The 20491-nt window shown below is 40.0% G+C and overlaps 1 protein-coding gene across 1 annotated transcript in view; it reads left to right on the plus strand.

Annotated features, from left to right (window-relative positions):
• Window positions 1-20491, plus strand: part of LOC122550233 (triple functional domain protein-like) — a 561659-nt gene that overhangs the window by 185701 nt on the left and 355467 nt on the right. Inside the window, exons 2-3 of the mRNA XM_043690993.1 lie at window positions 3842-3916; window positions 14733-14847. Of these exons, the coding sequence (XP_043546928.1) occupies window positions 3842-3916; window positions 14733-14847 (190 nt within the window). The remainder of the gene's footprint in view (window positions 1-3841; window positions 3917-14732; window positions 14848-20491) is intronic.

Raw genomic sequence — 20491 nt, forward strand, 5'->3', positions numbered from 1 at the left:
TTCTGGCTCTTCTTAGTTCTCTCTTTAGGTCTTTCCTGGCTAACCTGTAACTCAACCGCCCTAACTGAGCCTTCACGTCTGATCCTGATATAAGCCTTCTTCTTCCTCTTGACAAGAGAATTAACTTCTTTAGCCACAGTTCCCTCACTCGACCACTTCCTCCCTGCCTGAAAGGTACGTGCTTATCTCGGGCATGCAGTAGCTGTTCCTCAAATAAGCTTCACATTTCAATTGTGCTCATCCCCTGCAGTTTCCATCCCCATCCTATGCATCCTAAATCTTGCTGAATTGCATCATAATTGCCTTTCCCCCAGCTATAACTCTTGCACTGCAGTATATACCTAACCCTTTCCATAGCTAAAGTAAATATAACCGAATTGTGGTCCCTGTCACCAAAGTGCTTACCTACTCCAAATCGAATACCTGGCCGGGTCCATTACCTAGTGGTAATCTAATGTGGCCTCACCCCTTGTTGGCCTGTCTACATACTGTTTCAGGAAAGCCTCCTGCACACATTGGACAAAAACTGACCCATCTGAAGTACTCAAGCTATAGTATTTCCAGTCAATATTTGGAAAGTTAAAGCCCCCATGACATCTATCTTGTTACTCTCGCTTCTACCCTGAATTTTCTTTTTTATCCTTTCCTCTACATCTCTGGAACTATTTGGAGGCCTATAGAAAACTCCCAACAGGGTCACCTCTCCTTTCTCATTTCTAACCTCAGCCCATACTACCTCAGTTTGAGTCCTCAAACGTCATTTCTGCCACCGTAATACTGTCCTTCACTAACAATGCCACACTTCCCCCTCTTTCACCATCTTCTCTGTTCTTGCTGAAACATCTAAATCCCAGAACCTGCAACAACCATTTCTGTCCCTTCTCTATCCATATCTCCATCCATATCTCCAAAATGGCCACAACATCGAAGTCCCAGGGACTAACCCATACTGCAGGTTTACCCACCTTATTTCGGATGCTCCTGGCGTTGAAGTAGACAATTTCAAACCAACTTGCTTGCCGGTGTATTCTTGTGACCTTGAAACCATATTTCTGACCTTGCTACTCTCCACCTCCTTGACACTGGGACTACTATTTAGGTTCCCAACACCCCCCCCCCCCCGCTGCATTGGTTTAAACTCTCCTGAAGAGGATTAACAAATACTCCCCCTGCCCCAGATAATGATTCCCCTCTGGTTCAGGTGTAGACCATCTTGTTTGTAGAGATCCTACCTACCCCAGAATGACCCCAATTATCCAGGTATCCGAAACCCTCCCTCCTGCACCATCCCTGTAGTCACATGTTCGAGCCTTCTAAGTTTGTGAGAAGATTTGTAGCTCGGGTGCTCGTTGTTGTGGCTGTGTTTGCCGAGCTGGGAATTTGTGTTGCAGACGTTTCATCCCCTGTCTAGGTGACATCCTCAGTGCTTGGGAGCCTCATGTGAGGCGCTTCTGTGATCTTTCCTTCGGCACTTCCGGTTGTCAGTTCCAGCTGTCCGCTGCAGTGGTCGGTATATTGGGTCCAGGTCGATGTGCTTATTGATTGAATCTGTGGATGAGTGCCATGCCTCTAGGAATTCCCTGGCTGTTCTCTGTTTGGCTTGTCCTATAATAGCAGTGTTGTCCCAGTCGAATTCATGTTGCTTGTCATCTGCGTGTGTGGCTATTAAGAATAGCTGGTTGTGTTGTTTCGTGGCTAGTTGGTGAACACACGCAGATGACAAGCAACATGAATTCGACTGGGGCAACACTACTATTATAGGACAAACCAAACAGAGAACAGCCAGGGAATTCCTAGAGGCATGGCACTCATCCACAGATTCAATCAATAAGATCATCAACCTGGACCCAATATACCGATCACTGCAGCGGACAGCTGGAACTGACAACCGGAAGCGGCAGATTCAAACCACTTTAAATGCCGGAGGAAAGATCACAGGAGGCTCCCAAGCACTGAGGATGTCACCTAGACAGGGGACGAAACGTCTGCAACACAAATTCCCAGCTCGGCGAACACAACCTCATCAAGTCTTCTCTCTTCCTATTCCTTGCCTCGCTAGCATGTGGCACGGGCAACAAACCAGAGATAACAACTCTGTTTGTTCTAGCTCCAAGCTTCCACCCTAGCTCCCTGAATTTCTGCCTTAAATCCCCGTCCTTTTCCTACTTATGTTGTTATTGCCTATGTGGACCATAATTTTAGGCTGCTCCCCCTCCACCTCAAGGATCCCGAAAACACGATCCGAGACATCACGAACCTTGGCACCTGGGAGGCAACACACCAAAAGTGAGTCTCTCTCATTCCCACAGAACTCCTATATTTCCCCCAACTGTGGAGTCCCTGATGACTAATGCTCTGCACTGGTCACCCCTTCCCTTCTGAGCACCAGGGACAGATTCTGGTAAGTCCTCGCCACCCCCAACAATATCCAAAACGGTATGCTAGTTATTGAGGGTAACGGCCACAGGTGATCCCTGCACTGTCTGCCGGTTCCTTTTTTGTTTTCTGACTGTAACCCATCTGCCTTTTTCTTGTACCTAAGGTGTGACTACCTCCCTGTAACTCCTCTCAATAACCCCCTCCGCTTCCCGAATGATTCGAAGTTCATCCAGCTCCAGCTCCCTAACACAGTTTTCAAGGAGCTGGAGTTGGGTGCACTTCCCACAGACGCAGTCAGCAGGGACACTAGTGGTGACCCTTACCTCCCACATTCTGCAGGAGGAACATTCAATTGCCCTAACCTCCATTCCTACTATTCTAAATTCCCAGACTATTGAAAAATAAATAATAAAAAAAAAACTAGTTACCTTACCAATCCGACGCACAGAACCTTTTTATTTTGGTTAGAGGAGGAGGATGGGTGGGAGACACTACCTAACTAGTGTTTCAGGTATTGCAACCACCCAAATATATTGCTTCACTTACTCAGCAGTCCCCTGTCCATTCCTGCTCAGCATACACTCCGCCTATTCACGAGGTAAGTTTTTAAAGCAGGCACTTACCTTCCCAGCAGTCTCTCTCCCTCTCTCCTCGCTGCTCCTGAAAAAATGGAAGCCTGGCACTAGAGGTAAGTCCCTTTTAAGTGGGAAACTTACCTCCCGGCAATGCTCGCTCCTCTCTTCTTCTCTCCTCATTCTCCCGAAAAATCTTCCCTGGTAGTTGTACTTTTCTTGAGTTCTTCACTCCCTTTCAATTCTTGATTTTAATTCTTGATTCAATATGCGACCTAATTTACCATGCCCCAAACATTCATATTCTTCCATTATAAACTTCAGTTCTCCCCGCGATGATACATACTTCATCTCTAATGAGACTGTTGCAGGATATCTGTTTAATTTGTCTGCCATTTCTTTATGCTTCATTACTAATTCCCTAGACTCATTTGCTATAGAACCAATCCTTACTTTTTGCATTCTTTTTAAAATATCTGAAGGAACTAGTTTTATTGATTTTTAATATTTCTGTAAACTAGCAGATAGGTGCTTTGTTGGGGAAAAGTAAATCTTGGCCTTCCTGTCAGAATATAGAGTGCAACTTGCAGAATTGTGAATGACGATAGTCCTATGAAATGATTGAAACATGAAACGTCTGTCAAACGTCATGGGCTAAAATCTGGGTATTAGTTATGGTATTATTCTGGATTTCTACAATTTTTGTTTGTGACAGGAAAATTGTCTCTCTTATTAGAGATGTGGCACTGTTTTAACCTTGTTTCTGTAAGCGTTGACAGTTATTAAATATTCACATCCTAACTGACAAATAATCCCAATTGTAGTATTTGCTTTTGTTTATTTTATATTTGGAAACTATATTTGAATAAGTTTATTCTAATTTTTTTTAGGTTTTCGTAAAAATGATGAGATGAAGGCAACGGAAGTTCTGCCAATACTCAAGGAGAAGGTTGCATTCCTCTCAGGTAAGTCAAACTGGCTTGAATTTTATAGTTTTTTTTAAAAGAATTCACATCCACATCCATTTGTTTAATGGTGCTGTATTTGAATCTTGATTACAGGGAGAATGATGAGATTGCATTAAAAACGTTGATTGGAGTGACTTTTTAAACAGGAAAATGTGGTACTGTACATCGTATTATTGAATGCAAACCACCTGTTTGTCATGGAATATACCAATCAATGAGATAAATCTCCATTCTCTTTGTGATTTTAGATCATTCTGACAAAATGCTTGCAAACAGCAAGGCTTGAGATGTTCATGACATTCTAACATTTAGAATGCAAGAATGTGAATGCAAGTAAATCAAGGACTATGATGAGGGCAGAATGATCTATATGGACTTTAGTAAGGTGTTCGACAAAGTACCTCATGGTAGACTGCTTTGTAAGGTTAGATCACATGGAATATAGGGAGAACTAGCCATTTACATACAGAACTGGGTTTAATGTAGGAGACAGTGGGTGATGATGGAGGGTTGCCTTTGAGACTCGAGGCCTATCACCAGCAGAGTGCTACAGAGGTCAGTGCTGGATGAACTGCCTTTTGTCATTTATATAACTGATTCTGATCTGAACATTGGTGATATAGTTAGTAAGTTTGCAGATGACACCAAATTGGATGTGTAGCGGATAGCGAAGAAGGTTATCTCACAGTACAATGAGATCTTGATCAGATGGGCCAATGGGCTGAGGAATGATAGATGGAGTTTAATTCAGACAAATGTGAGGTGCTGCATTTTGGAAAGGCAAAGGCATGGCAGGAATTATGCACTTAATGTTAAGGTCCCTGGGGAGTGTTGCTGAATAAAGAGACCTTGGAGTGTAGGTTCTTGGTTCCTTGAAAATGGAGTTGCAGGTAGATAAGATAGTGAAGAAGGCATTTGGTAGGCTTTCCTTTGTTTGTCAGTGTATTGGGTATAGGAGTTGCGGCTGTACAGGGCATTGGTTAGGCTGCTTTAGGAATACTGAGTTCAATTCTGTTCTCCCTGGTCTAAGAATGATGTTGTGAAACTTGAAAGGGTTCAGTAAAGATTTACAAGGATGTTGCCAGGGTTGGAGGATTTGAGCTATAAGGAGAGGCTGAATAGCCTGGGTTATTTTCTCTGGAGCATCGGAGACTGAGGGATGGCTTTATAGAGGTTTTCCCTGGGGTGTTTTCCCTGGGGTGAGTGAGTCCAAAACTAGAGGACATAGGTTTAATGTGAATGTGAAAGATTTAAACGGGATATAAGGGACAACTTTTTCACATAGAGGGCAGTGCATGTATGGAATGAACTGCCGGAGGAAGTGGTGGAGGCTGGTACACACACAACGTTCAAAAGGCGTCAGGATGGGTTAATGAATAGAAAAGTTTAGAAGGATATGGCCAAATGCTGGCAAATACGAGTAGATTAATTTTATGATATCTAATTAGCATGGATGAGTTGGACCGAAGGGTCTGTTTCCATGCTGTACAGCATGGAGGCTCTGTGACATGTCCACTGCTCTGCCTTCATCAATCCTCATTGTTACTTTTTCAAAAACCTCAATCAAATTAATGAGACAGGACTTCCTATGCTCAAAGCCATGTTGATTATGCCTAATCAGTCCTTGCCTTTCCAAATATGTATAAATCCTATGCTTTAGGATTCACCCAACAACTTGCCCACCACTGATGTTAGGTCCTTTGGTCTATAGTTTCCTGGCTTTTCATTATGACCTTCCTTAAATAGTGGCACCACACCGGCCAACCTTCAGTCTTCCGGCAACTCATCTGTGGCTATCAATGATATAAAAAGCTCAGCAAGGAACCTAGCAATCACTTCTCTAGCTTCTCACATAGTTCTAGGGTACACCTGATCAGGTCCCAGGGATTTATTCCCCTTTATGCATCTTAAGAAGTCATGCACCACCACCTCTAATATGGGCATTTTTCAAGATGTCACTATTTATTTCCACAAATTCTCTAGCTTCCATACCCTTCCCTACAGTAAACACTAATGCAAAATACTCGTTTAGTATCACCTCCGTCTCCTGGGATTCCACACATTGGCAGCTTTACTGATCTTTAAGGGGCCCTTTACTTTCCTTAGTGTTTTGGCATTCATTAACAGGGGGATTGAGTTTAAAGTCTGTGAGGTTTTGCTGCAGCTCTATAAAACCATGGTTAGATCACTCTTGGAATATTGTGTCCAGTTTTGATCGCCTCATTTTAGGAAGGATGTAGATGCTTTAGAGAGGGTGCAGAGGAGAATTGCCAGGATGCTGCCTGGATTGGAGGGCTTGTCTTATGAAGAGAGGTTGAGTGAGCTCGGGCTCTTCACGCTGGAGAGAAGAAGGAAGAGAGGTGTCTCGATGGAGGTGTGTAAGGTAATGAGAAGCATAGATAGAATAGATAGTCAGAGACTTTTTTTTTATTAGATTACTTAGTGTGGAAACAGGCCCTTCGGCCCAACAAGCCCACACCGACCCGCCGAAGCGCAACCCACCCATTCCCCTACATTTACCTAACACCACGGGCAATTTAGATGGCCAATTCACCTGACCTGCACATCTTTGGACTGTGGGAGGAAACCGGAGCACCCGGAGGAAACCCAGGTCTCTGGCGCTGTGCGGCAGCAGTGCTAACCACTGTGCCACCATGCTGTCCAAAGGCAGAAATGGCTGTCATGAAGGGTCATAATTTTAATGTGATTGGAGGAAGGTGGGTGCGAAGAATGCACTGCCAGAGGTGGGAGTAGAGGCAGAGACATTAGGACATTTGAGCAACTGTTGGACAAGCTTAAGGACGGCAGTAAATTGAGGGGTATGTAGGTTAGGTTGATCTGAAGGGCCTGTACTGTGCTGTACTGTTCCATGTTAATGACCCACTTCTGATCCTATTTTGTATGTTTTTGTGTCCACCACAAGCTTAAACAATGTATTCCACATCCTAACTACTCACTCTGTGGAATAGCTTTTTAATAGAAAATGCTCTCCGTAAGTGCTCTGATGAGGACTCATCTAGACTTGAAACATTAGTTTGCTCTATCTCCATGGATGCTGTCTGACCTACTGTGATTTCCAGCACTTCCTGTTTTCAATACTGATTCCAGTATCTGTAGTAGTTTTCTCTGACTTTAAATATCAGACGTAAATACAAAGGTCAAAAAAACTGGAAAACTGCAAATGTTAGACTCTTAGAAAAAGTTTGCAGATATGAGACCAACAACAGAAATTTCCAGTCTGTAAGAAGTTGGTGGATGAAGTTTTTTTCACTTTTTGGATTTACTAATAATATTAGCATCAGATATAGCAGAATGAATAGTGAGATTTATACTCAAGAAATGCGTTGCATGTTAAACTGTGAAAAACATCCTTGACGACAACATCGCATCGTATCATGCTTTTATTTACCCAAGGGAATTACATATAAGTAGCCGTGGTCCACAAACACCATGGGTATTCCTTTTAAAGAGAAAGAGTTGGCTACACATAAGTAGAAGGTCACTACTTTGCAAGTGTTAGCCCAGATGAGGAGGCGGGCCTCCATGATCTCCCACAGCTGCTATGGGGATTAAACCTGTTTCTTTGCTATCATTCTACATCACACCGTACACACCTTGGCAACTGACCTAACTGATTACCTGAAGCATTCCAAAGATAATGGGAAAGATGTTGTAACCTTTTGTCACTCCCTGACTTTGTGTCCACACCAGTTCAATTTTAGTGGAAAAGAAATGACTCCTAGTAACAGTTCTAGCTATTTTTTAAACACTGTTTCAGATTTGCAAGAGATTATAGTTAATCATATTTGAAAAAAAAATCCAGAGTTCTCAGTGTATTCCTGCAGACATGAAAGAGGTAGCTGTTCTCAGAATAATGGTCTTTGGGGTAAACACTTGGTTCTCACCAGACTAGAGTCATTGGACAATCCAAATGTGTTGTATATTGAATTACAGTTCTAGCAAATTGTACAGATCAATCTCCTATTCAAAGCGTAAACAGCATTGAACAAAAGGCACAATTTGATACATTACTCGCACCTACATTATCTCACAACTTTGTCATAAATTGTGGTAAAATTATCTGAGGTAATCACAAATAGAAAATCTAATTATGTTTGCACTTGGAGTAACACAAGCTTATATAAGTTCGTTTTAGTTGAATAATTCAGTTCAAAGTTATGGTGCCACATCCCTAGTTTGATTCAGGCAAATAAGATTGACGGTTCTGAAAATAACATTGCGCATGTGTCAAATTTAATTAGTTTATTTGTGATAAATAACAAATATTCACTTCCTTTTTTCATAGGGTTGATGATTTTACTGCAAATGTGTAGCACCTCTTGAGAAGTAAAATTTTATTTGCAAACAAGGCACTGAAATGCATGATGCATAAGAACCTGAGAAGCACCAGTGGATCAGAGGAAACTTGGTGTGCATGCACACCAGTCCCTTAAGGTATCAGGGCAGCTTGGTAAATTAGTTAACAGAGTACATGGTATATTTGCCTTTATTAGCAGAGGGATATAGTTTGGAAAAAAAGATTAGCAACGCTGGAACTATATAAATTGTTGCTGAGGCCAAAACAAGAATATTTTGTGCAGTTCTGAAATCCACATTATAGGAGGGATGTGATAGTACTGGAGTGGAAGCAGATGAGATTTACCAGGATGTTGCCTGGACTAGAGAGTTGCAGTTATGAAGAAAAATTGGACGGTCTGGAGTTGTTTTCCTTAAAGCAGAGGAGATTGAGAGGGAACATGATTTGGATGTATAAAATTTGAGATTTATAGATAGGGTAGGCAGGAAGAAACTTTTTCGGGATCATTGACTGGGGGCATAGATTTAAGTGAGAGGCAGAAGGTTTGGAGGAGATGTGAGGAAAACCTTTTCAACAAAGGGTGTTGTGAACCTGGGACTCTCTGCCAGACGTGTGGTAGAGACAGAAGCCCTCCTAACATTTAATAAATATTCCAAAGTGCACTTGCGATGCCAAGGCTTACAGGGCCAATTGCTGGAAAATGGGATTAGGTCGATGTTTTTGATTGGCCTGGACCGATGGACCTTTTTCTGTTCTGTAGGTCTCTATGACTTTAACATCCTCAATGTGCTCACTCTGTCTAGTCCTGAAACAGTAGTCTTCTGTGAGATTCCTCCCACCCCCCCATCATTCTTCTCAATTCCAGTGAACATTGTCTTAAGCAATCCAGTCTGTCTTTACATCAATCCTGCCATTCCAGGAATTGGTCTGGTAACCTTCATTGTGCATCTTCCATAGCCAGAGCATCACTCTTCAGATGAAACTAAACATTATGCTAAAACAAAATCTGTACGCGATCAGGTCCCGGACCTTCAACACACGATCCTGTTCCTGTGCCCACATTGCTTGCTGCAATGTTCCAGTGAAGATCAACGCAAACTGGAGGAACAGCATCTCATCTTCCGACTAGGCACATTACAGCCTGCCGGTCTCAACATTGAATTCAACAACTTCAGATGATTATCCCCTCTCAACCTCTCTGTTTTCATTCTGCTCCGTAATTTTATTTAATTTATCCTTTTTTATTATTTTTTTATTGCTACCTTTGCTTCTGGAGCCATGACTCACTTCTCTCAGCCTAGTATAAATACCTCCCCATTTCTCCCTTTTGTTTAGCTTTGACTAAGGGTCAGTTAGACCCGAAACGTCAGCTCTTTTCTTTCCTTACAGATGCTGCCAGACCTGCTGAGATTTTCCAGCATGTTTTCTTTTGGCTACACATTATGCTGCTGGTCTCACCAAAGCCCTGTACAATTGCAGCAAAAGTTCCTTGCTGTTATACTCAAATCCTCTCACTGTGAAGTCCAAAATGCCATTTGCTGCCGTCATTGCCTGCTAAAACTTGCATGCAACTGTATTACTAAGACATCCAAAGCTCATTTCATTTTCCTGTTTCTCAATCAATAGCTTTTCAGATAATCTGCCTTCCTGACCCACAGATTACAGATTATACAGATGATTGCTTAATTTGCCTGTGCATTCAATTTGTGCCAGTCACGCTGAAGCATCTCTGCATCGTCCTTACATCTTCCCATCCATCGACACTTTGTATTGTCTGCAGATTTGGAGATATTAAACTTAGTTCCCTCATATAAATCATTAATGAATATTGAGAATACCTGCTGGAATCCAAGCACTGATCCCTGATTTCCCACCAAACACTGCCTGCCACTTAAGAAAAGAATCATTTACCCCTCTAATTTGTTTCCTGTCTACCAAACAGTTCTGTATTCATGTAATTTCATGACTCCCAATCTCATGTGGGGATTTAATTTTAATTTTACATGTTAAGCTCTTATGTGGGACCTTATCAAAGGCCTTCTGAAAGTACAACTAAACCATGTCCACTGGCTTTTCAATATCAGCTCTACTAGTTACATACTTAAAAAAGTTCAATAGACTTGTCAAGCATGATTTCCCTTTTGTGAATCCATGCTGTCTCTGTCTGACCCTGCCACTGTTTTCCAAGTACTCTGTTACTAAATCTTTCAAAATGGATTCTAGAATTTCCCCACTACCAATGCCAGACTAACCAGCCTATGATTGCCTGTTTCTGTCTCCTTTTTTAATGGAGGGGCTACATTAGCTATACTCCAATCCAAGAGAACTCTTCCAAAGTCTATAGAATTTTGGAAGATGACCACCAATGCATCCACTATTTCTAGGGCCAGTTCCTTAAGTACTCTGGGATGTAATTTTATCTGGGGCCGTGGGAATTTATCAGCCTTTAGTTCCATCAATTTTCTCAATATCATTCTTTTTGTTCCTCCCTCACTAGCCTCTGTGCTACCCAACATTCTTGGGACACTATTTGCTAATCCTCAAATCTAAAGACAGAACCAAAATCTGTACTTCATTCGTCTGCTTTTTTTCCCTCCTCAGTATAACTTACCTGTTTCTAACCGGAACAGACCTACATTTATCTTCACAAACTTTTTCTCATCACATACTTTACAGAAGCTTTTGCAATCACTTTGTATGTTCCCTACAAGCTTATTGTCATACTGTATTTTCCAACTGTTTATCAATCCGTTTGCCCTCCTTTGCTGAAGTCTAAACAGCCCCTTTTTTTGTCAGTTTGGATCTTCATTTCCCTGGGCGGCACGGTGGCACAGTGGTTAGCACTGCTGCCTCACAGCGCCAGAGACCTGGGTTCTATTCCCACCTCAGGCGACTGACTGTGTGGAGTTTGCACGTGTCTGCGTGGGTTTCCTCCGGGTGCTCCGGTTTCCTCCCACAGTCCAAAGATGTGCAGGGTCAGGTGAATTGGCCATGCTAAATTGCCCGTAGTGTTAGGTAAGGGGTAAATGTATGGGTGGGTTTCGCTTCGGCGGGTCGGTGTGGACTTGTTGGGCCGAAGGGTCTGTTTCCACACTGTAATGTAATCTAATCTGTTAGCAATGCCTCAGCCCCCTTTTCCTGTTTCCTTTTTGTGCCAGAAGAACAGTTGTTGTAGTTTGTCCATGTGCTGTTTAATTATTTGTCATTTGTCTATCCACCGTCATCTCTTTAAGTAATGTTCCCAAGTTATCATAGCCAGCTCGCACCTTATACTCTTAATAGTTTTCTTAATTTAGATTCAGGAATCTATTCTCAGAATTAACTCCGATTTCTTCAGTAAGATGAAGAGTAATATCATATTATGGTCACTCTTCCCCAGTGGGTCCCTCACAGCAATTGTCAGTCATTCCTTTCTGATTACAGCATACCTAAATCTAGGGTGGCCAGCTCCCTAGTTGGTTCCTGGAAGTAATGATCCTATATACACTCCATGAATTTCTCCTGTATGTTGTTGTTACTGATTTGATTTGTCCACATATGTCGATTCCAGCCTTGGGTGACTGTGTGAGTTTGTTCTGTGTACATCGGTTTCCTCCGACAGTCTAAAGATGTGCAGATTAGGTGGATTGGCCATGCTAAATTGCCCTATCGTGTCCAAGAATGTGCAGGCTAGAAGGATTATCCGTGGTTAATATGGGGATATAGGGTGAAGGGGCCAGGGTGGGATGCTATTTAGAGGGTTGATGCAGACTTGATGGGCTGAGGAGCCTCTATTTGGCACTGCAGCGATTGGATGATTCTATGATATATGCAGATTTAAGTAATTATAGCTTTTTCTTAATTGCTTTTTACCCCAGTACTTTACAGAGACCATTTAAATTGGTCTATTTTGATCGAATAAAATTATGTCTTAAGATATCATTTGCAATAACATAAAATTGACTATTAAATTAATCAGATTTTGTATCACAAATCAAAACAAAGTTCTGCTACAGTTCGATAGTTTAGAAAGATCTTAACATAAATCACAAAACAAAATTTCCACCTGTTTCCAAACATCTTTTACAGTTTCTCAATCAGAAATATCATCCTTATTTAAATTGTGTTGTTTTTTACCTAACTGGCTCTTCTCAGCTTTTTATTTTGAGCTGCTAAAATATTTTTACAACTTCCTTTTGAACGTTTTTCAGATCTGATGTTCTAAAGCTCTTTTCAGTTCTAACAACATGAAGACTTCTAAGCAAACTTTCCTCGCATGGAAGTTTCACTACTTCAGCCAGGGTGGTTATTTCCCTGAAAAAACAGGATTCTCCTTAGGATGAGACTTCTGCCTTCTGAACTGACCACCTGATTCTTTTGAATTTAAGTCAAAGACTTGACTTATAGCCATTTGGCCTGTTTTCTTTATTTCTCATATACTCAGCATTAGGCATTACCTCCATTAGATTATATTTCCTACAGTTGGCCATTTGGCCCAATAAGTGCACACGACTCTCTGAAGAGGAACCCACCCAGATGCATTTCCCTCCTACTAATGCACCTAATACAATGGGCAATTTAGCATGGCCAATTCACCTAACCTGCGCATCTTTGGACTGTGGGAGGAAATCAGAGCACCCAGAGGAAACCCATGCAGACACTGGGAGAATGTGCAAACTCCACACAGACGGTTGTCTGAAGTTGGAATTGAATCCGGGTCCCTGCCATTGTGAGGCTGCAGTTCTAACTGCTAAGCCACTGTGCCGCCCTACATAAACCGTACATGTGCCCTACTAGACATTGGACTGAATCACTAGTCTTCCTGGAAACAATGTTTCTAGTTCACTGTTCAAAATTATGTTCTGACTCATTTTAAAAAGAGAAGTTACTTTCACAGAATTAAAACCACACATCTGCCTCTATTTTAAAAGTCCTACAATCCAAATGATTATGGTGTATATTTTTTATCACAATACTCAGTATGTCAGGTAACATTTTTAGAGAAAGAAATAGAGAAGCTGATAAGTTTGACCTGGCTGAGTTGGAACCCATGTAGAGAGGAACCTCGATTATCCGAAGGACATGGGCAGGGTGAGTATTTTGTTTGATTAGTCGAATACCAGGTAACATAGTTATCCAAGCATTGGAACCTTACGATCTTGTTCGGATAATCTGAAATTCGTTTAATTGAATGCCGGATAATTAAGATTCCTCTGTACTTGAGGATTTGGTTAAAGGAAGGAAAAGCTCATTGTGGTAGCTATCACATCACGAGACTGAATGCACACATGTAATGAGCAATTTTCACTTAAGATAGATTTGATGATACGGAATGTTGGATCACCCCTTTTTAAGATTGGCATGTTGTTGACCTTCACAACAATTTTGTGAGGAGTGACGTGTTCAGATGTCAGGTACTTAGTTTGGAGGGGGCAACAGGAATGTCCATGCAACATTCCCGCCAAACTGTGTGGACAAGTAATTGCTGAGAAACTTCATTCAAGGGGATTAACGTGCTGATGCACAGCCTCCTTAAGATTCACAGACATGTTATAAGCAAAACATAACACTGAAGCATGATCACATGACTGAAAGCTTGCTCAAAGAGGTATATTTTAAGGAATGTCTTAATCGAGGAAGGCAGGGACAGAGGCAGAGAGCTGTAGGAAGGGAATTAAGAACTTACTTCTTGCCTGATTAAACACCTAGCCAGATGAATGCAAATCCCTTGGAGGTTATTGGGCTGGAGAGGATTACTGAAATAATGAAGGGGAAAGACCATGAAGGAATGTGAAAACATAGGTAAGGCTTTCAGAATGAAAACACTGCTTGACCAGGAGCCAGTCAAGGATGTTTGAGTGCAGAACTTAGTATGCACTAAGACACGGAATGTAACAGAATTTGGGATGAACTCAAGTTCACAAAGGATAGAAGGAATGTTGGCGAGTGCATTTGTCCGAGTCTTCACCCATTGGCCATCTCAGGAGGATGTGGCTGTTAAAGTTATAGATATTTTTATTAATTCATTTATTCACTGTGTTGGCTAGGCCAGCATTTATGCCCATCCCTAATTCTACAAAGGTCAGTTAAGAGTCAACCACATTTCTCTGAATCTGGAGTCACATGTAGGCCAGACCAGTTAAGAAGGGCAGATTACCTTCCCTGAAGGACATTACTGAACCAGCTGTGATTTTGCAACAATGAACATTGATTACATGGTCAATATTTATTACTTTAAAATATAATTTTATTAAGTGCAAAATTCACTATCTGCCCTGGTGGGATTTGAACCCACATACCCAGAACATTGGCTTCGGATTCTATATTACCACAAGACCAGCACTTTCCACTTCAATTATACTGAATGTAATTAGTATTTACTGTTTTCTTGTGCCCTATGTATCCTGTAGTTTAGAGACCAATTTACTTCTATATCAACTCATTATAAGATTGCATTTCAGAGAAGACTTGTCATTATTTGCTTGTCTTTAATTGTCCTCTGATTTCTTTTCTTAGGTGGACGAGATAAGCGTGGAGGTCCCGTCTTGACATTTCCAGCACGTAGCAACCATGACAGAATAAGACAAGAAGATCTTAGGCGGCTTATCTCCTATTTAGCTAATATTCCAAGGTATGATGAAAGCACTGAATTTATTTATTCTGAAATAAGTATCCATGTATGAAGTTTAAAGATGAACAGGTAACTGTTTTATGAGATCCCCTTTTCCCCTTCAGAGCTCTTGATTCGCTTTCCATCAAAACATGAGCCATGAGTAAAAACATAAATATTTTTATCAACATATATGTCCCTGAACTTTATTTAGTGCAAGACATTATACAAATGGGAAATTTAAAGAGAATAGTGACAACTTGATCTTTTTGAGTGATAATGTAAGATTGCAAGCAGCTGTAGCATGATATGTTGCAGCAAATGACTTACAGATGGGGATTTTGTTGCTGTTAAGTCTTTTGCAAGTTTTTTTTTGAAATTCAGAAACTTTCGTGTATGTGTAAATGCTACAATAAATGCACTGTCATTCTGTGCACTAGAATAATACTTTCCATAATTATAAATGTTTTATGTTTCAAGTGCAATTTGTATACTGAAGATTTTGTTCCCTACAAGGATTGAAAACCAAATATTTGTAAATTATAGAGTCATAGAGATGTACAGCATGGAAACAGACCCTTCGGTCCAACCCATCCATGCCGACCAGCTATCCCAACCCAATCTAGTCCCAAGACTGTGATTGATAGAAGGAAAACAAATTGGCTTCACTTTCACTTCCACTCACCTAAATATGGTATACTTACCTTTTTTATTAATCTTTGAATTTGGATTCTCCAATTTTAAATTGATATTGCAACTAGAGCTTATGCAAGAAATTAACCATAAACTTTGCTTTTGTTTTTGAGTAATGCAGCATATTTGAAAGAAGAATGAAATAGAAGTGAACATTTATTTGAGGCTTAATTTCAACATATTTTTATAGTTGCACTTACTTGAGTAATTTTTAATTTGATCTGCAGAAGCATATTATGATGGCCTAATTTGAATTTATTTTTAAAGCCCTGTCAAAAGTGAGGATGGAATATCTGGATGAAAATTTTTGTAATGAATTGTTGCCATTTCTAATATCAAATCAGAAAGGTGGCCTTGTTGAAAGTTGTTGATTTCAGTAAAGAATTTTATTTAATCTATACTGCTGAAATACAAAAAGCTTCTGATGATTTTTCAGGCAGACAGACTAGTTGTCAGGAAAGGATTTTGTAACCTTCATGAAACATATCATGCAGTGAAGGTAGTTGAAGTGTATGTTTTCTAATTATAGAGAACTAATTTCATTAAATATGGTTCACGTAATTATTAATCTTGCCATCTTATTAATATATGCAAGTGTAAAGCACTTACAGCTAATTATTAAAAAAACTTGTGCGCAAGTCCACAATAAACTTAACATATATAAATTGATGACAGTGATGAAATACCAAAATACTGAATTTAGTATGCTGACCCAAATATATATTTTTATTTTTATGCAATCATTATTTTACATGATGTATGCAATCTCTACAGAGTGATGTTTGTCAGTTGCAACAAGAATAAAATCAGATTGCTTTTGTATGTTAGGAATGGTCATGAGAAATAACTATAAGCATGTTTTTACAGGAGGAAATGGAGTAGCGAGGAAAGATTTAGGAAGGGAGATCTAGGAAGCTGAAGGCAGAGGCATCAAATTGGACAAGGGAGCAAGAATATGAGATGGGCTACAGCAATAGACCATGAATAAGAAGGAGAATTTAGAATGAGGAATGAGTCTAACCTGAGGATGGGAATTTTTAAATTTGAGGCGGTGGGGAACAGGAAGCCAGTCTGTCAGTGAAAGGATCTGAGCCATGTACGATGTCGAGTAAGAAAATGGAGCTTTGAATGAGCGAAATGTTAAATAAGGTGAACGTTGATAACTGCCCAGGAAATCCCTGGAAAAGTTGAGTCTGATGTCATAAGAGTAAAGAGATTGCCTTTGGAATGAAGGTTTTATTGTTAGTAAACTGAAATGATGCCTCGGTGCTACAAAATGTCATGGGTTCAAAAGCTTAGCCTGGGTCAGAAAGGATCCTTGAATCAGAAAAAGCTGATTCAGCCTGTGAGACAGTTGCCAGGTGAGAATATAGAGTTTATGGTATTTGCTGAAGTTGATGCATTGGTTTTCCTAATTCAATTTTAGCTGTCTACCCTTCATCACAACACAAAACCACCTGGAACCTAAAAACAGAAAATATCTGAAATGCTCACTTCGTGAATCAGCATCCGTGGAGACAGAAAGTCACAATTAATGTTTCAGGTTGATCAGAACATTCACCTTTAACTTATAACTCTGCCTTAATTGTTGATGTCAAATAATTTTCATCAACATTTAACAAATCCTATTAAAACAATCGTGTTGTTTCCGGATAGTTCTGATACTTCATTGTCAGAGCCTTCCATTTGTAACACTCTTCAAAGAAAACTATGTTCTTTTGACTATTTCAAATGTGGCTTCTTCAGTGACTCATGCAAGGTTATAATTTTTTTTTGTATAAATTTGCATTCATATGAATAGAAAATAATGACTTTTATCTCTCTCATTGCTCTATGCAAGCAACTTTTTTATTCTTTACCTGCAACTATCAGTTAAATATTTGTAGACATAACCCTCTCGATGTTGTTTTCTGGCAATTGTTTTAATACTTATTGTTTAACTCCTATATTATTTTCAACCCTTTTATTTGGTCATTGTAATTTAGGGTTCAAATTATATTGTTATCATTCTGGAATGAGAGTCACACTGGAAGGGCCAGTGGATTCTAATTTAAGGTGCAGTGCATTTAGACCAACTTCTGTTTTTATTTCAGATTTTGAGCAGTTCTTATGTTTTATTTCCTAGTTATGCTAATATCTTTTTCAGATATGTATTTTATCATTATATTTTGTATTTAGAATTCAGAAATTTCTTCTATTTTCACTTGTTTGGTTATGCTTATCCTGCCCTAGAACTTTATGTAGCACTTGGTCTCTTGCAAGTTCCCAGCGCATTATTTTCTGTGCCTCTCCCTATCTCCAAACCACCTTTGTTGTTAGAATTTCCAGCTGCTTCAGCTGTAGTCTTTGCAACTACAGTAAATCCATGAAATTTTACCCACCAATAAGAACTGTGGGCGGCACAGTGGTTAGCACTGCTGCCTCACAGCGCCAAAGACTTAGGTTCAATTCCCGCCTCAGGCAACTGTCTGTGTGGAATTTGCACATTCTCCGTGTCTGCGTAGGTTTCTTCCGGTTTCCTCCCACAGTCCAAAAGATTTGCAGGTTAGGTGAATTGGCCATGCTAAATTGCTTGTAGTGTTAGGTGAAGGGGTAAATGTAGGGGAATGGGCTGGTTGCTCTTCGGAAGGTCGGTGTGGGCTTGATGGGCTGAAGGGCCTGTTTCCACACTCTAAGTAATCTAAAAAACTTACAATATGCATATTTCTGTGCAGGATATTAACCATCCCATCATAAGTAGCCCATAGGATCTTATTTCCTGCTCCATTTATCCTCTTGAAGCACCTTATGGCAGTTTTATATTTTGTATTAAATATCTTGTTTCCAGTAATCCTGCACTGAGTTCTCAATTATAAAATTTACTTTTGTAAATGTGCATAAATGTTTTGTTCAGTATGTGTAAGGAAGACCACATACGATTTGATTGATCTGCATTAAGCCTCGAGTTTGAGATACGTTTTACTCAAGGAGCATTAGAATGTTGGCTGCTGGTTGCTTGAAAAAGGGCAAACTGTTTAAATAAGAATCTTTAAGCTTCTACATTGTACGTTTGTGGAATCTCAGAATATATTGTGTGAGATAACAAATCAGAGTTGACGTATTTTAAAAACATAGTTCCAAGATGTTATATAGCATTTGTGCAACTCTCAACTATTTATATATATTTGGCAACATGAAAGTTCATTCTTCAAAACAGCATTATTGTTCTGATGTATTCCACCTCAATATATTGTTCACCTGTATCTGTTTACAGTAGTTGAGCAAAGACGTTTTCAGTTGAAAAGAAATTCTTTGCAACATAGTAGAAGAGGAGAAAATGAGGATTGCAGATGCTGGAGATCAGAGCTGAAAATGTGTTGCTGGAAAAGCGCAGCAGGTCAGGCAGCATCCAAGGAACAGGAGAAGAAGGGCTTATGCCCGAAACGTCGATTTTCCTGTTCCTTGGATGCTGCCTGACCTGCTGCGCTTTTCCAGCAACACATTTTCAACACAGTAGAAGAGTCAGACCACAAACTTTCTTAGTATTCCTAACTTGCTACTTTCTGGGTAATTTAGTTAATTTCAAAATATGATACATGAGAATTTACTTAAGACTTTCTTCATTGTGTAGGTTGCAGGCTGGTAATATTAGAAAAAAAAGAAATATAAATTGGGTCGTAAACACGGTGTATGTTCAATTCTTTAGCTGTTTCATTTGTGTAAACAGAAGAGTTCAGTGTTAAGTTAGTTAGATGCAATGTTCTATAAAGCTGAAACGAATGTTTCAAGCCTGCAGGAAAGCCCCTTGTATTCAGTATGTTTAAACTGTGGTTGCAATTACTTTTATTAAGCTACATCAAATAGGAATATTGAGTTCCTTTTTCAGACCTTTCTCCATTAAATAATGTGCTGTATTAATTTTATAAGTTAAGTGTACACCATTGAAAGGCATTGAAGATGGATTAAGAGACTTTCAAAAACACTCAGGAGAAGTAGATTTGTCATATTTGACTCTTGAATGGAGCATAAGTTGCTTTCTGGTCTCCTGCTTCACCTGTTGGCTGTCAAGAGTTTAGCAGCTAGTCAAACTTCCTCCAATTGTTCCCATACTAAATAAAGTTATGTCTTTATTGTTGTCTTGATTGAATCCAGTATTGCAAGGCCTTGCGTATTTGGAAATTTATGCAGTTATTTCTGACATTGGTTGCTCTTGATTATATGCATTTAAAGTTAGTTGCTGGATTTTTTTCTCTGAGCCATCTCTTGAAGATTTCAATTTTATAATTTGCATTAAACTGTACTGTTTTACAGTGGAAGTGAAGCCATATGTTGACCATAGCTAAATTTAGGAAGCTTGATCCTTGTGCTGTATTTCAACACAATCAGAGGGTCTGGCTCCTGATTGTAAAATTTTGCCTGATCCTTTCAAATATGGAACTTCAAAATCCTCAGAGAAACTCAGGTTCAAAAATTGAATCAGAGGAAATTTCAAACCTGATGATTATGCAGGAAGTGTGTTTGCTTGGAATAGGTTGGAATAGCATTTAGAGACAATGAGGAATTTACAGGAGCTAGGGGGTATGATGAATGGCAGTTTCAGGAAGGTAGAAAAACTAGTTACAGTCAGGTAGATGGATTGCCTCTAGAAAAGATTGGAGGGTTAGGCATGTAATGCAGGAGTTCCTTGTGGCTAACCCATTGCAAACAAGTATGCTGTTTTAGAAAATGTAGACAGTGATGGACTCTAAGGGGGAATGTAGCACTGACAAGGTTTCTGGTACCAAGGAGGTAAAAACAATGACTGCAGATGCTGGAAACCAGATTCTGGATTAGTGGTGCTGGAAAAGCACAGCAGTTCAGGCAGCATCCAAGGAGCAGCGAAATCGACATTTCGGGCAAAAGCCTTTCATCAGGAATAAAGGCAGTGTGCCTGAAGCGTGGAGAGATAAGCTAGAGGAGGGTGGGGGTGGGGAGAAAGTAGCATAGATTACAA

The sequence above is a fragment of the Chiloscyllium plagiosum genome, chromosome 5 (assembly GCF_004010195.1).
Source record: "Chiloscyllium plagiosum isolate BGI_BamShark_2017 chromosome 5, ASM401019v2, whole genome shotgun sequence".
Lineage (NCBI taxonomy): Eukaryota > Metazoa > Chordata > Chondrichthyes > Orectolobiformes > Hemiscylliidae > Chiloscyllium > Chiloscyllium plagiosum.